The 12,923-nt window shown below is 47.9% G+C and overlaps 4 protein-coding genes across 4 annotated transcripts; 3 read left to right on the top strand and 1 right to left on the bottom strand.

Annotated features, from left to right (window-relative positions):
* The first annotated feature begins 765 nt into the window (after window positions 1–765).
* LOC118511306 (carboxypeptidase B-like) lies at window positions 766–2,408 on the top strand. Its single transcript, XM_036054216.1, has 5 exons — window positions 766–906; window positions 975–1,172; window positions 1,247–1,519; window positions 1,590–1,830; window positions 1,908–2,408. Exons 1-5 carry the CDS (start codon window positions 821–823, stop codon window positions 2,355–2,357), a joined length of 1,248 nt encoding a protein of 415 aa, XP_035910109.1. The 5' UTR covers window positions 766–820; the 3' UTR covers window positions 2,358–2,408.
* Window positions 2,407–4,418, top strand: LOC118511303 (carboxypeptidase B-like). The gene is made up of 4 exons (XM_036054212.1): window positions 2,407–2,789; window positions 2,874–3,543; window positions 3,617–3,715; window positions 3,789–4,418. Exons 1-4 carry the CDS (start codon window positions 2,560–2,562, stop codon window positions 4,257–4,259), a joined length of 1,470 nt encoding a protein of 489 aa, XP_035910105.1. The 5' UTR covers window positions 2,407–2,559; the 3' UTR covers window positions 4,260–4,418.
* A 304-nt stretch (window positions 4,419–4,722) lies between these two features.
* On the top strand, window positions 4,723–6,406 carry LOC118511305 (carboxypeptidase B-like). The gene is made up of 4 exons (XM_036054215.1): window positions 4,723–4,860; window positions 4,923–5,135; window positions 5,210–5,488; window positions 5,564–6,406. Exons 1-4 carry the CDS (start codon window positions 4,787–4,789, stop codon window positions 6,267–6,269), a joined length of 1,272 nt encoding a protein of 423 aa, XP_035910108.1. The 5' UTR covers window positions 4,723–4,786; the 3' UTR covers window positions 6,270–6,406.
* Window positions 6,407–11,125: 4,719 nt separating this feature from the next.
* On the bottom strand, window positions 11,126–12,364 carry LOC118511302 (carboxypeptidase B-like). Its single transcript, XM_036054211.1, has 3 exons — window positions 12,240–12,364; window positions 11,749–12,165; window positions 11,126–11,685 (listed from the first exon to the last, which is right to left on the bottom strand). The coding sequence occupies exons 1-3, from the start codon at window positions 12,324–12,326 to the stop codon at window positions 11,227–11,229; spliced, it is 963 nt and encodes a 320-aa protein (XP_035910104.1). The 5' UTR covers window positions 12,327–12,364; the 3' UTR covers window positions 11,126–11,226.
* Window positions 12,365–12,923: the final 559 nt, after the last annotated feature.

Here is a 12,923-nt window from a genome sequence, read left to right as displayed (position 1 = left end):
TCGCGTACCCACTGCTCCCTTTCACGAGTCTGTTTTTCACACATGTAATGCTTATCGATTACACGCGCCACCATATCGCGTGCACCATCTACAGCTGCAGCCGCATATCAAGATGCAGAGAATCGGCGTTGATAAGATACTAAAGCGATAAAGTACTCATGAAGCTAGAGCATACGTAAACAGCGACTAACAGGAAGTCGGATGAGATATGGAATAATAAGTAATAAGCAGTTTAGCTGAAGCTTAGATGATGCAGAGTCCAAGCGACGATACATCTTCTGAACCCAGCGTACACATTTAATTAATAAACCAATTTTCGCCATATTTTACTACAAACATCTCACAAAGATCATATCTCGTTCTCTATGATAAGACAAAGCTAGAATTTGATAACGAATGTGAAGCTCTGGAATCAACTTCAGTGCAATAGATTAGAACTGCTTAGCTTTTGTTGGAGATTCGTGCAAAATTATAACACCTCGATTGAAGAGTGAATGAGTTCTACTAGAAGCTGTGCAGACATCTATGATCTCGATCACCTATCATACGTTTATTGGGCACACGCACACACCAAATTATCGTTATCTAATCGAGCGACATGCAATCCGGACGTAGTATCGGCATGACAAAGATTTCTCGGACCCCAATCATCCGTAAGCCGCCATTAGATGGTTGGGATTTTTGACTATTTCTCGCGCGTCATAGTTACTGGTTTAGGCCGTATAGGAGATTATAGGCCAGCAATTCGCACTGATAGCGAAAGGTATAAATTCGGTAGCTTCGAGTCATTTGGCTTCATCTCCGTGCGAATGAAACAAGGATGAACTTTAACGGTGCTGTTGTTGTGCTGCTGACTCTGGCAGTGTTCGGCCAGAGCAGCTTTGCCGAGCAGGTGTCTTATCGCGAGTGAGTGCCAAGCCGGACGTGTGATGTTGTTGTGATGCTGTAATGTAATTAATGCTCCCAACTTGCAGCTACAAAGTCTACAGCATCAATATGGACAGTGCGGCGAAGAATACGCTTCTGAAGCGTTGGCAAGATGTGAAGGGTGTTGATTTCTGGGACCGTGCCGGTTACCGTGTGATGATCCATCCGAGCCTACAGGCTACATTCGAACGTTTCCTCAGCCTGAACAAGTTCACCTACGACCGTATCATTGAGGATGTGGAAGCGTGAGTTTTCTATTCGAGTGGTCCAAAAGGTCTTAGAAGCAGAGTAAAAAGGTTTGCTTTGTTGTTCGGAACAGCACGATCGAGGCGGAGCGTCAATATGATCAGGAGTACCGCCGCCGTAAGGCTGCATCAGGACGTGCCACGGTCGATTTCGAGCACTTCTGGACGAACGCGGAAATTAACAGCTACCTGGACGAGCTTGCCCAGACATTCCCGAATCTGGTGAGCGTGGAAACGATCGGAACTACTCACGAGGGTCGCCCGATCAAATCCATCACGATCTCGACCAACAACGGAGTAGCTGGAACGAAGCCGGTTGTCTTCATCGATGGAGGAATCCACGCACGGTAAGTTGGACTTAACGGGGGACTTGCAGTCGAAAATATCCTTCACGATTTCCGAACTTCACTTTCTCAGTGAATGGGCCGGTGTGATGTCTGTGGTGTACTTGATCCACGAGCTGGTCGAGCACTCGAGCAGCTACGCGGACATGCTGAACAAGGATTGGGTTATCGTCCCAGTCGCTAATCCCGATGGGTATGAGTTCTCCCACACTAACAACCGTATGTGGCGCAAGAACCGCTTCCCGGCAACGATCCTCTGTACCGGAATCGATCTAAACCGCAACTGGGACTACATGTGGGTTTTCACCAGCAATGTAAGTATCTCGTCGTTGGAGATCTCCTACTTAGTCTCAAAAAAGTGTTCTAATCGAACTCACGTCACGTTCTACAGGCTTGCTCGGACTCGTACGCTGGAACGACTGCCTTCTCCGAGCCTGAAACTCAGGCACTGAACCGTGTCATGCAGCGGTACGGATCAAACATTGCCCTCTACCTGGCGGTGCACACGTACGGCGATATGATCCTGTATCCGTACGGTTACGCTTGGCCCTTCGTCCCGGTAGCGAATCAGGCCGCTCACATCGCTCTCGGCGTGCAGGCTCGCGATGCAGTCACTGCCGTCGGTGGACCCCAGTACATCGTCGGTAACAGTGCCGAAATTCTGTACACAGCCAACGGATGCAGCGACGATTATGCTGCCGGTGTCATCGGAACTCAGTACGCGTACACGCTCGAGCTGACCGGCGGTGGCAGCAATGGATTTGATCTGCCCGCTTCGCAGATTGCGGCCGTCGCCACGCAAACCTTCCAAATCTATCGCACCATGGCGAATAACTCCTAACGGAGCGGATGTTTTTTGTCGAAGCACGATTAAATGTTGTATCGAAGGAAGCGTAACGTGGTCAGTTGTCTATTTCTCCGAAAATCACAAGTCTAAAGGGCAGCTCATTAGCGTTATGGTAATTGTATGGCTATCGACGGTAAGTGTTTTATCTGCGATCTGGCGCACGCCTGCCAAGACAAGTTCCTGATACTATCGGCGTATGCAATTAGTGAAATGTGATACATCGTACAGGAGATGTTTGGCACGACCGCATCGCCATGTTTGCATCTGCACCGCGTCCTTATCGGGGTTGAATTTATATGCCTGCGGGCAGACTGCAACTGTGTCAGTCGTCTCCGGCACTTTGCACACAATGAAGCTACTCACGTTGGTGGTGCTGCTGTTCTCCGCCAGCATTGTCTGCCGGGCAGAGCAACAAAAATTCGATAAGTAGGTATCGCACAGGACAGGTGGCCGAGGGAAGTCTCTTTGCAGGTGCTAAATTTCCCTATGTTTCCCCGTTGGTTTGTATAGCTACAAACTCTACACACTTTACGTGGAGGATGACGAACAGGCGGAAGAACTGCACAACTGGTACGTCAACGGGAACCTTGACTTCTGGAGCTACGGTACGCTGAACGACAGTGTCACGGTGATGGTCAATCCGGAGCTGCAGGAATACTTCGAAGCCATGCTGGACGATGTGCAGCTCGAATCGGAACTGGTGGAAGAGAACGTACAGTCGTTGCTGGAGCACGAGCAGGAACAGCGCGGCATACACACCTTGAGCAAGCGTAGACGTCCACAGAAACTACCGCAGAAGCCCACCAGCATCGATGGCGTCGATGAGGATGCGGTCGATTTCGATCATTTCTGGACGCTGGACGAGATCTATCATTACATGAATCGGTTGGAGAAGACGTACCCGAATCTGGTGCGCGTAATGACGATCGGTAAAACGTTCGAGAATCGTTCGATCTTGGCGATCACCGTTTCGAAGGATGGACGTATCAACCAGACACGGCCAGTGGTGTTGGTCGATGCAGGTGTGCATGCGCGTGAGTGGGCTTCGCATATGTCGGCGTTGTATCTGATCCATCAGCTGGTGGAGTTTGCGGACAAGAATGAGGATCTCCTGTACAATACGGATTGGATTATTATACCGGTGGCGAATCCTGATGGATACGTTTACTCGTACGAGACGGTAAGTTTGCGTTGGGGCTGATCATATGTTAGGGTTAGGATTGATCAACCTTTCTACAACCCCTCTCCCCCAGAACCGACTGTGGCGTAAGAACCGTAACGCGGATAATGTGCTCTGCACTGGTACGGATTTGAACCGTAACTTCCCATACCGCTGGAGTTACACTTCTCATGTTAGTATGCTCCCCCCCCCCCAAACCGATCATCAGAATCACTCACTTCCGATCTTCTTCATCCCTTCAACAGTCTTGCACGGATGGCTATGCCGGTAAATCTCCCGGTTCGGAGAAGGAAACCCAAGCCCTGATGCTCCTGATGGCCGAGTTCGCGAACAGCATCAAGATGTATCTGTCCGTGCACAGCTGCGGTGATTACATCCTGTACCCGTACGGTTTCGCCTACAAACCCGTCCCAAATGCGGAAGATCTTTACGCGCTGGGCCTGCAAGCGGCCGAAGCCGTACAAAAGATCGGTGGACCCGAGTATCTGGTCGGTCAAGCATCCGGCTTACTGTACCTGGCGACCGGTAGCGATGACTTCATGTACGGTGCGTACGGCGTTGAGTATGCGTACACGCTCGAGCTGTCTTGCGGTGACCGTGGGTACGGGTTCATCATCGAGTCGAACCAGATCGAAACGATTGCAAAGGAAACGTTCGAGATGTTCAAGGTGTTTGGCATGCACGCCAGTATCCAGAAGATGAGCAAGCGTCCCTAAACGCACCAGCAGCCATTCAATCGTTCAGCAACAACAAAAAAAAAAAAACCCCGCCCGCTCTATACATTCCGCACACGTAATCGCTATCGAATTTAAATATCGTAATAAATAAACTGAGAGATGCTCGTATAGAGGCGATGCTCGTGCAAAAAAAAAAAACGGAGACTCGTAAACGTACAAAAAACTGCTTCCGATAACGCTTTGAATCTAGATAAATGGGGTCCGATTTGCCGGAGTGTCTACGCGCTGCGTCCATGTGACCAGCACCCAATCGTGCCGCCGTATATTGATCCTACGGCGGGAAAGAGTCGAACTCGCACCGGTATTGCGAGCCTCCACCGTGTTGATATATTAGGTACCTACGTATACCGGCCCGTCTGGAGGCTCTTCGCGTCGTAGAAAGCGTGTGGTGACGCGAAAGATAATGATTGTACGGCGATAAGCTAACGAATGGGGCGCAAAACGGCCCGATCGGTTCGAATCGAACCCGAACCGTCAGTTGACGTTTGGCTGCGGATGAGCACAGAATGAAGACGCTTGCAGTGGTGGTGACCGGTTGTATGCTGGCCTTGGCAATCGTCCAAGCCGGTTCCTATCATGAGTGAGTTGATGAGGGATTTTTGAGTGCGCGAGACTAAGCTTGTCTGTGTTTAATTCGAACAGATTTGAAGTGTACAATGTGCGCCCGGAAACGCGCGAACAGCTGACGGTGCTGCTGAAATGGCGCAACACGGAGGTTGATACTGACTTTTGGGACACGCCAAAGTTGGGCCGCAATGCACGCCTAATGGTCACGCGCGAAGATCACAAGCGGGTGGAAGAGTTTCTGGAAAAGCACGACATCGAGTACGATCTGGTGGCGGAGGATGTACAGGAGTAAGTTAGGCGTGAGATCGACACCGGAAATGTGTGATTTTCGCCGCTTCTCATCACTACCTCACTTGGCACAGGTTGCTGAACCGGGAACAGCGCCGCAATGTGGAGCACGGTCGGCGAGTGAAGCGTGACTCGAACTCACGTGCCACGGTGAACTTTGAACACTTCTGGACGCTGGCCGAGATCTACGACTATTTGGATGAGCTGGCGGCAGCGTACAATGGGCTGGTGCGGGTATCGGAGATCGGCAGGACGCACGAGGATCGTCCCATCAAGGCGATTACTATCTCGACCCGCGGTACCATCGATCAGACCCGTCCCATTGTGTTTATGGACGGTGGTATTCACGCCAGGTACGCGATGCGTGCAGATAACGGTGGTGGATCTTCTTAATTGATTGCTCATTTTCACACCTTTCACGCACGCAGAGAATGGGCCGGCGTTATGTCGGTGATGTACATGATCCACGAGTATGTGGAACACTCGGAAGACTATGCGGAACAGCTGTCCAACACGGACTATGTCATCGTGCCGGTTGCGAACCCGGACGGGTATGTGTACACGCACGAGCAAAACCGACTGTGGCGCAAGAACCGCTCGCCGGGCAATGTGCTGTGCTACGGGGTCGATCTGAACCGTAACTTCCCGTTCATGTGGGACCGTACCACGACCGAGTGCACAAACAACTTCGCTGGACATGCGGCTTCGTCCGAGAACGAAACCAAAGCTCTGATTGCGGCGATGGACCAGTACAAGGCGGCGATTCGGATGTATCTGGCGGTGCACACGTACGGTGAGATGATTCTGTGGCCGTGGGGTTACGACTTCCTGCACGCACCGAACGCGGAAGATCTGCAGCGTTTGGGTGAGCAGGCACGCGATGCGCTGGTGGCGGCCGGTGGTCCCGAGTATGAGGTTGGTAATTCGGCGGACGTTCTGTACACGGCTACCGGGGCGACGGACGATTATGCGTACAGTCTGGGCGTTCCGTACTCGTACACGATCGAGCTGACCGGTGGCGGTTCGCAAGGGTTCGATCTGCCGGCCTCCGATCTGCCACGCGTTACGTCACAAACGTTCGAGCTGCTGAAGGTGTTCGGCCGACACGCCGGCACGTTGTCGTTGACGCCGTAAGCGTTGGCTCGTATCAGGGCGGGCGCTAATCAGCGGTCGATTGATTGGTGATTGATTTTTCAATTGTATCAGCAGGCTGGAGCTCATTGAGTAACACAATAAAGTACTGCAGCACGCTATCACGCTTCTTGGCAAAACCGTTCGTCTAGAATATGTTGATAAACAGACAACCGAGCGTTGTACAATGTATTGCAGTAATATTCGCAGCACAGAAAGAGAGGACATCACTTCGGACTAGGGACTCATTTTACTCACTCGCAGCACAAATTTAATTAGCAAATTTTAAACCGATCGTTAATAACATAAGATCCCTCCCCAGGCACTTAAACTCCATCTTAAACTTATCGATAAATTTAACAGCCATTTTTTATCTTTCCCTCGGTGGATGGTTATTTAACCACAAATCAAACAAACTCCTAAACCTCCACCAATACACCGCTGTCATTTCTCCCCACCATTCGTTCATTGATACGCAGCGCGCCTTATCAGTGCAATCGAAATGATTGTTTGGTTTGTAAAATTAAAAATAACGAGTCACGGTTAACAAGAAGCAGCAGCGGTTAAGACGGTATTTAAAACTCGGCACGATAATACGCAACGGTCGGTTGCAAATGCGGTTGGGCTTTTGCCGCCATTCAGGCGTTTAGCCACATTCTAATGACATTTTAATAGGCACGAGTTTGTAAAATGCAACCTCTGCGCTGTTTACACTTAATTTTCGCCAATTTTATGCTCTCGCCTTACGGCCGATCCACCAACTGATAGGCGAACGTGGTTGGACCACGTTCCAGCGCTAACTTATCGCGAGTTTGCTTGAACGTGAATGGTCTTAGACATAAACCATAATCCAACGGACGGTTGCGTGAAAAAAGGGGGCGTATAATTTACCACCAAGCTTTGAGCGCGAGCGCAGCCTTGTGCACAAAATAAATGAACAAAATCCGGTCCAGTTTTCTATTGTTATGCATTTAAATGGTGGCATTATATTGGGCAATTGCATACCTTCAGGCGCGACGTTCGCCTGAACGCTTGTGCCCTATCCGCTATCTTTCCGGGCGCACAAGAACCCACAACGAAATGCAATCAACGGGCGGCTGTGGCGCTTGAGCGCTCATAAATCATAAACATTATCGAAGGCTGGTAGGACAAAATTGCGTCTGTTTTCCTTACGCTTTCTTTAGCGCACCGCGCGTCACATAAACAATTGGTCGTTAGCGATCGCGATGGCGGGGTTTAGCTGGGACAAACTCTTTCCAGTAGGCGAAAATGAGATGAGGTTTTTGTGGTGGATTGTGAAGAAGCGAAATATGGGCTTGGGAGAGTGGTTTCTTCCACCACCGTTGTCTTACCGTTTTCCCCACCGTTTTCCCAAAAACTTCACCTTATAATACGAGAGAAAAAAGAAAATGTCGCCCCGCTCTGCATCGCCGTGTGGTTTCAGATTTTCTTTTCGCTCGTCACTACTAGAGTTTTTACTTCGCTCCAGCCCAACCGGATGGGACAAATACAATGCAAATATAAATTTTTATTATCACGTAATTGTTTTCTATCATCATGGCCCGGCTGGCCGTATTTCCGCCCGGTCACACCCGCTGGGCGGAGTTCGCCAACAAACGGTTCGCCATTGTGTGATGTGGAAAATAAAGTTCAAGATGTTGTGTCCTGGCTGAGAGGCTGAAGGCTGGTAATGGTAAGGTGGGGACGAAAAACTTTTCGCAACCCGTAATGCAAACCTTTCAAACCTGCTAGCCTCTATAGTGGGTAGTTTTTCTGGCGTTTGCTCCTCTTTTTTTGTCTTTGGCCCCCATTTTCTGCCGCTCATTGTACTGCTCGGTAGGCTTTTACGGGTGTAGGCTTGGTAGTCTTGTCATTTGCCATACTTCGTGAGTCGAACGGTGAAATAAATAAAACTAAATGGCAAATGAGTGAGTGCAGACAAAAAAGATGGGGGGCGAACAAACAAAACCCCCCATCCGACGAATGCACAATGGGAATGGACTGGGCTGAATATTTAAAATACAAAATTTGTTGTAACGTAATTAACGAAGTAAAATTACTGCAAAAATTAATACATTTCTTAAAAGGCACAAGAACAACTAAAAGTTCAAAAAAGGTTCAAATTATTTTCATCAACTTTATGCCAAGCTTCGGTGGGCTGATTATGTCATGAGAATGACACCAGACGATCTATCCGGTCTTTTAAGCCTATCTTCAGAGGTTTCTGGGGTCTCCCTGTTAGATGTGCTGATGATTGAGTAATGGCGTCTATAACGGTGACCTTCATCGATTACTTCTGCAGCATACCTTAGCGTTAGTGGCATCTGATGAGTCAAAAAGTACTAATTTATACAACAACGTCAGACGTTCCTTCCTCATAAATAAATTATCCAAAAAGCTCTTGGTATATTAAATCTGGATAAGTTTAAAAATAAGAATTATTGAAATTTTATTCCAACATTTGCTCTACAGTGCGCCACTGTGAAATGGTAGAGTAAGTTGAAAAAGTCCATCCCCACTGCCGATGTGGCGACATCGCACCAATGTTTGAGATGTCCTGTTCCTGGCGCGTTAACGGCCGGCCGGTTGTACGTACGGGGCGAAGAAATGTAGGCTTAAAAAGTTGCTCTTCACCAGCCTAGAGTAGCTGCTGCTGCTGTCGCTGCTGCTAGGAGGAAACTCATTGAACCGGGGTGAGCTGGAAGTAAATCAAGCAATCTGTTCACCGGAAGCGCACAAAGTAATAGACTCGATAATGTCCGATATTGAATTTCACGATAAATTTTAATCAATTATTCAACCACACCAGCAAACCGCCTGTGTTGGATTCTTCTCTCCCACCACGTTTGGTGGGTGGTGGGTTTTTTTGTGGGTTTTTATTTCCCTCGTTCAACGTCAGCAATGTAAGGGCCGGGACAGGAGTGTGCGTTGGAGAGGGTGGGAAAAGTTTGTCCCTGTGCCTGTTTTACCACCGTCTCGTCGCCGGCGTCTGATCTGCCAGCCTGGTCAGTTTGCATCTCTGATACTGTCATTAATATTTATAAGACAATCGAAAGTTAGGCGTTTGGTTTGGTTTGAGCTTTGTTTTATGTATTGGAACCATACCTTGTACGGGGTGGATTTTTACGACGCTACTCTGGATTTTTTTTATGATCGGACGCTGTGGTTGCGCTAAAATGGTGGTGAGAACTATTGAGTTTATCGGTGTTTGCACATGCTACCGGGTCTGTGGTTGAGGTGGTGGAAAATTGAATGCCAACTACGGTACAGATAAACATAAATCACATACTGTGCTGTTTGGAGGCGTTTTTGTGCAAATCTTTTAAGTTAAATTCCTAAATAAAAAGGTTTCAAGTCACTTAGCTGTTTAGTTCCATTCATCAGGATGTGCCTTAATCCGTACCGAAGTTCAAATATGCTTCGTGCTCGTAATCCTTCGGTGAATATCGGTGAATCCTTGTGAGCTTCCCTACAATACGTCTGAGTCTGCCTAATAAATCATTTTTAATAGGTGAGAAGCTTAAAAATCCACTAGTAGAATAGAAAAAACGCACACAGAATAACTAAATTCCCACATAAAGTACGCAGCAACCCATTAGGGTATTTTCGAATCTTGTTTCCCCTAATTTCCCCTTTTCACAGCGAAACCATTCAATTTTGCATCAATTCAACCGGTAAGGTATTCCCCAAACGCCTACCCATAGATCAAAAATGAATGAAGAAAAAAGACGGGAGAAAAACACAGCTTGCCCGAAAGTTTCGAACGAGTTTGGGTGGTGGAAACAATCCTCGACTCAAATTCCCTAAACATCGAATCCTCATCAGAATGCATTTGCTTTACGGTACGGTTCTCGGGCTTTATGCTTGTTATGTTGCGAGTGAGTGAGTGAGTGGCTGTAACAACGTATAGCCGGCTCCCATATCATCCAAACCCATTTGGCTTATAAAGAGATAAATTCAGCGTTCGAACATCGTGAGTAACGTGTGATGGGTGGCTTGGGTGGTAGGGCTGCTGTTTCCGGGTTAGAGTATACTCGTTGGAAGGTACTCATCCTTTGGTGATCTTTCGTCGAGGGTTATTCAAGGAGGATTTGGGTTTGGAGTGAGAGCAAGAAACTGGTTCAAGTTCAGTGTTGCCAATTGGAGTCTGGTTGACTTTATACTACATTATGGATGAGTTTAATGGTGCTTTTGCGTAGCGATTAAATTGAAGTAACAGAAGAAGGTGCTTAATAAATTTAGTTTATCTAATTTAACGCGACACGTGCATTTGGCAACACTGTTTGCTAATAGACTGGTGACTGAATTGGATATGAAACTGATGGCCTTAGATATGTATGGGATTGCGACTTTCATCTATGAGCATTGCTTATTGAAGATGTGAATCGAGTGACATTATATCTAGAAAAGGTTCAGACAAGCAAACACAATAACCGGATATTACTATATCTTCAGCTATTTGATATCTTACGAGACCAGCAGCTGGAGAAAATATTATCTTTTCTTATGATGAGTTGTTGGAAAACACCTGATGTGATAAGAGATAGAGTGTTCGAGAATCAGATTTTTGCTGTGGATCTTTTCTTTCGTTCCTTAGAGTTGCTATAGTACCTTCTAGAAGAAATCCTGTTACTATTATGACGAAATTTGTAAAAATATGAAAGAGTTGGATTTAGAATATGCAAGATTGTTAATGCAGTCCAAAGATCCTCGGGATGCTAATCGATCTCGCTGTATAACAAAAATCTACTAAAAATGTAGGGGTAGAATCCTTGAAGTTCAAGGTATGAAGTTGCCAAAAGGTAAAGGCTTAGAAATTTATAGGTCATGTAGAAAAGCTATCAATTACAGCGTACGGATAAATATATTACAATTTGTTTATTATATTACATCCACATCCTTCGCTTACTCAAGTTCCAGATCGTTTCGTAAGAATCACCTTCACCATCACTCCCCCGGCTTACTTGTTATTCGCTACGTATTCCGCCATAGTCAGGAAGCCGTACGTCGTCTCGCTAAGAATCTCGGCCATTTGCGATTCCGGCACATCATACCCATAGTTACCGCCGGCACCGGTTTCGAGCGTAAACACCAAATCCGGTTGAACGGTTCCGGCCACAAAGTCGATGCTACTACCCGAGGCAGCCGGCTGCAGAAGGCCAGCACCGCCACTCGTGAAGATTCTACCATTCTGACTCATCAGCGTGAGGACCACACTGTTGGCTAGGTTGCGCAGCTCGGCCACATTGCTCGGATTGGTTGTGGCACTGTGCGAGAACGGATACAGCACCATCTGATCGGCCGACTGGATGCTGAGGTAAAGTACCAGATTGGCACTGTTGCTCTGGATGAGATCACGCATGGCAGCAGTTTCCGGAGCTGAGAAGGCAGCAGTTCCGACAAAGCTATCAGAGCAGGGCTATAAAAAAAAGAGGTTTTGTTAGCATACTAGAGATCACAAGAGTATTGTAGACGAACTTACATCAGTGCTTCCACCAACGGTGTTCCACAGGTGTCCGAAGTTACGGTTCAGATCAATACCGAAGCATCCATTGCCGTTGACGCTGCGTGACTTCAGCCACAAACGGTTGGTGGAGCGCGAGAACTCATAACCGTCCGGGTTAACCAGTGGCACAATCAGGAAGTTGACGTTATCCAAGATGTTCTCAAACTCGTAGTAGTGCTCGACGATCTCGTGCAGAATGTAGTTGGCGGACATCGGCGAGATCCATTCGCGGGCGCGTAGTCCTGCTTCGACGATGACCAGCGGACGGTTGGCGACATTGTTCTTGCTGACGCGAACGGCACGAATCGGACGACCCTCGGTACTGGTGCCAACGTTAACGGCGGTCGCTAGCGTTGGGAAATCGCGGACCAGCTCATCGATGTACTCGTTGATCTAGAATTCGCAAGTGGATAGGGTATAGATTAAGCAAGCTGATTCTGAGAGTGGAATCTTCTAGCGTGTTTTACCTCCTGAGCAGTCCAGTAGTGATTAAAGTCAAGCGTTGCTCCAGCCACAAGCGCCACAAGCAAGGGAAGTACGAGAAGACTGCGCATCTTGGATAAGCGTTGTAACGGAGCTGCCGAATGTAGGTCCCAACGTGGATTGCAGATCAGTAGCTCTCCTTCTTGCCTTTTATATCATTCCTCAGGTTTTTCAACACTGGACAATCTTGCGTGATAGCAACAGTGCGTTGATATGGAACCTTCGTGCACGCTCAGTAATTCCTTGCGTTAACGGATTGCAGGCCAGAGTATATCGGACGATTACAATCAGCATATCAGCCAGCGGCATGGTTGTAACGCATGGCCTAATTGCCGGTGTCGATTAGCACCGTCCCATTATCAAGGGTTAGTAGCCGTTGTGGGTTAGCCGATTACTACAAAGTTAACGCTGGCGATAGCAGCAAACAACGGATTACGGGGGTTTCCGTTGAAATTGAGGGAACCGTTTATACCCCGCCGTTTGGTTAGATACGCATGACGAAAACCGATTAACGACTCTGCTTAGAAATGGGTAATAAAACCGAACGGCCGGGCGATCGATTGCGTAAGATTAAAAGTCCTTACGATGATAGAATCTTATCGTGAAGGTGTCAGACGACGGGTTACTGGGTACGATTCTAACGCCAACCAACCATGTGGTTTCCAGCA

The sequence above is a fragment of the Anopheles stephensi genome, chromosome 3 (assembly GCF_013141755.1).
Source record: "Anopheles stephensi strain Indian chromosome 3, UCI_ANSTEP_V1.0, whole genome shotgun sequence".
Lineage (NCBI taxonomy): Eukaryota > Metazoa > Arthropoda > Insecta > Diptera > Culicidae > Anopheles > Anopheles stephensi.
This window is presented reverse-complemented; position numbering and strand designations above follow the sequence as displayed.

Excerpts from the sequence above, each read along its gene's own strand:
- LOC118511303 (XM_036054212.1), top strand. The coding sequence starts at position 2,560 with ATGCAATTAGTGAAATGTGATACATCGTACAGGAGATGTTTGGCACGA. Across the intron at positions 2,790-2,873 it reads GAGCAACAAAAATTCGATAA|CTACAAACTCTACACACTTT; the intron begins GTAGGTATCGCA and ends TGGTTTGTATAG. Across the intron at positions 3,716-3,788 it reads GCTGGAGTTACACTTCTCAT|TCTTGCACGGATGGCTATGC; the intron begins GTTAGTATGCTC and ends TCCCTTCAACAG.
- LOC118511305 (XM_036054215.1), top strand. The coding sequence starts at position 4,787 with ATGAAGACGCTTGCAGTGGTGGTGACCGGTTGTATGCTGGCCTTGGCA. Across the intron at positions 4,861-4,922 it reads CAAGCCGGTTCCTATCATGA|ATTTGAAGTGTACAATGTGC; the intron begins GTGAGTTGATGA and ends TAATTCGAACAG. Across the intron at positions 5,489-5,563 it reads GACGGTGGTATTCACGCCAG|AGAATGGGCCGGCGTTATGT; the intron begins GTACGCGATGCG and ends TCACGCACGCAG.
- LOC118511306 (XM_036054216.1), top strand. The coding sequence starts at position 821 with ATGAACTTTAACGGTGCTGTTGTTGTGCTGCTGACTCTGGCAGTGTTC. Across the intron at positions 907-974 it reads GAGCAGGTGTCTTATCGCGA|CTACAAAGTCTACAGCATCA; the intron begins GTGAGTGCCAAG and ends CCCAACTTGCAG. Across the intron at positions 1,173-1,246 it reads ATCATTGAGGATGTGGAAGC|CACGATCGAGGCGGAGCGTC; the intron begins GTGAGTTTTCTA and ends TGTTCGGAACAG.
- LOC118511302 (XM_036054211.1), bottom strand. The coding sequence starts at position 12,326 with ATGCGCAGTCTTCTCGTACTTCCCTTGCTTGTGGCGCTTGTGGCTGGA. Across the intron at positions 12,166-12,239 it reads ACTACTGGACTGCTCAGGAG|ATCAACGAGTACATCGATGA; the intron begins GTAAAACACGCT and ends TGCGAATTCTAG. Across the intron at positions 11,686-11,748 it reads CCGTTGGTGGAAGCACTGAT|CCCTGCTCTGATAGCTTTGT; the intron begins GTAAGTTCGTCT and ends TTTTTTTTATAG.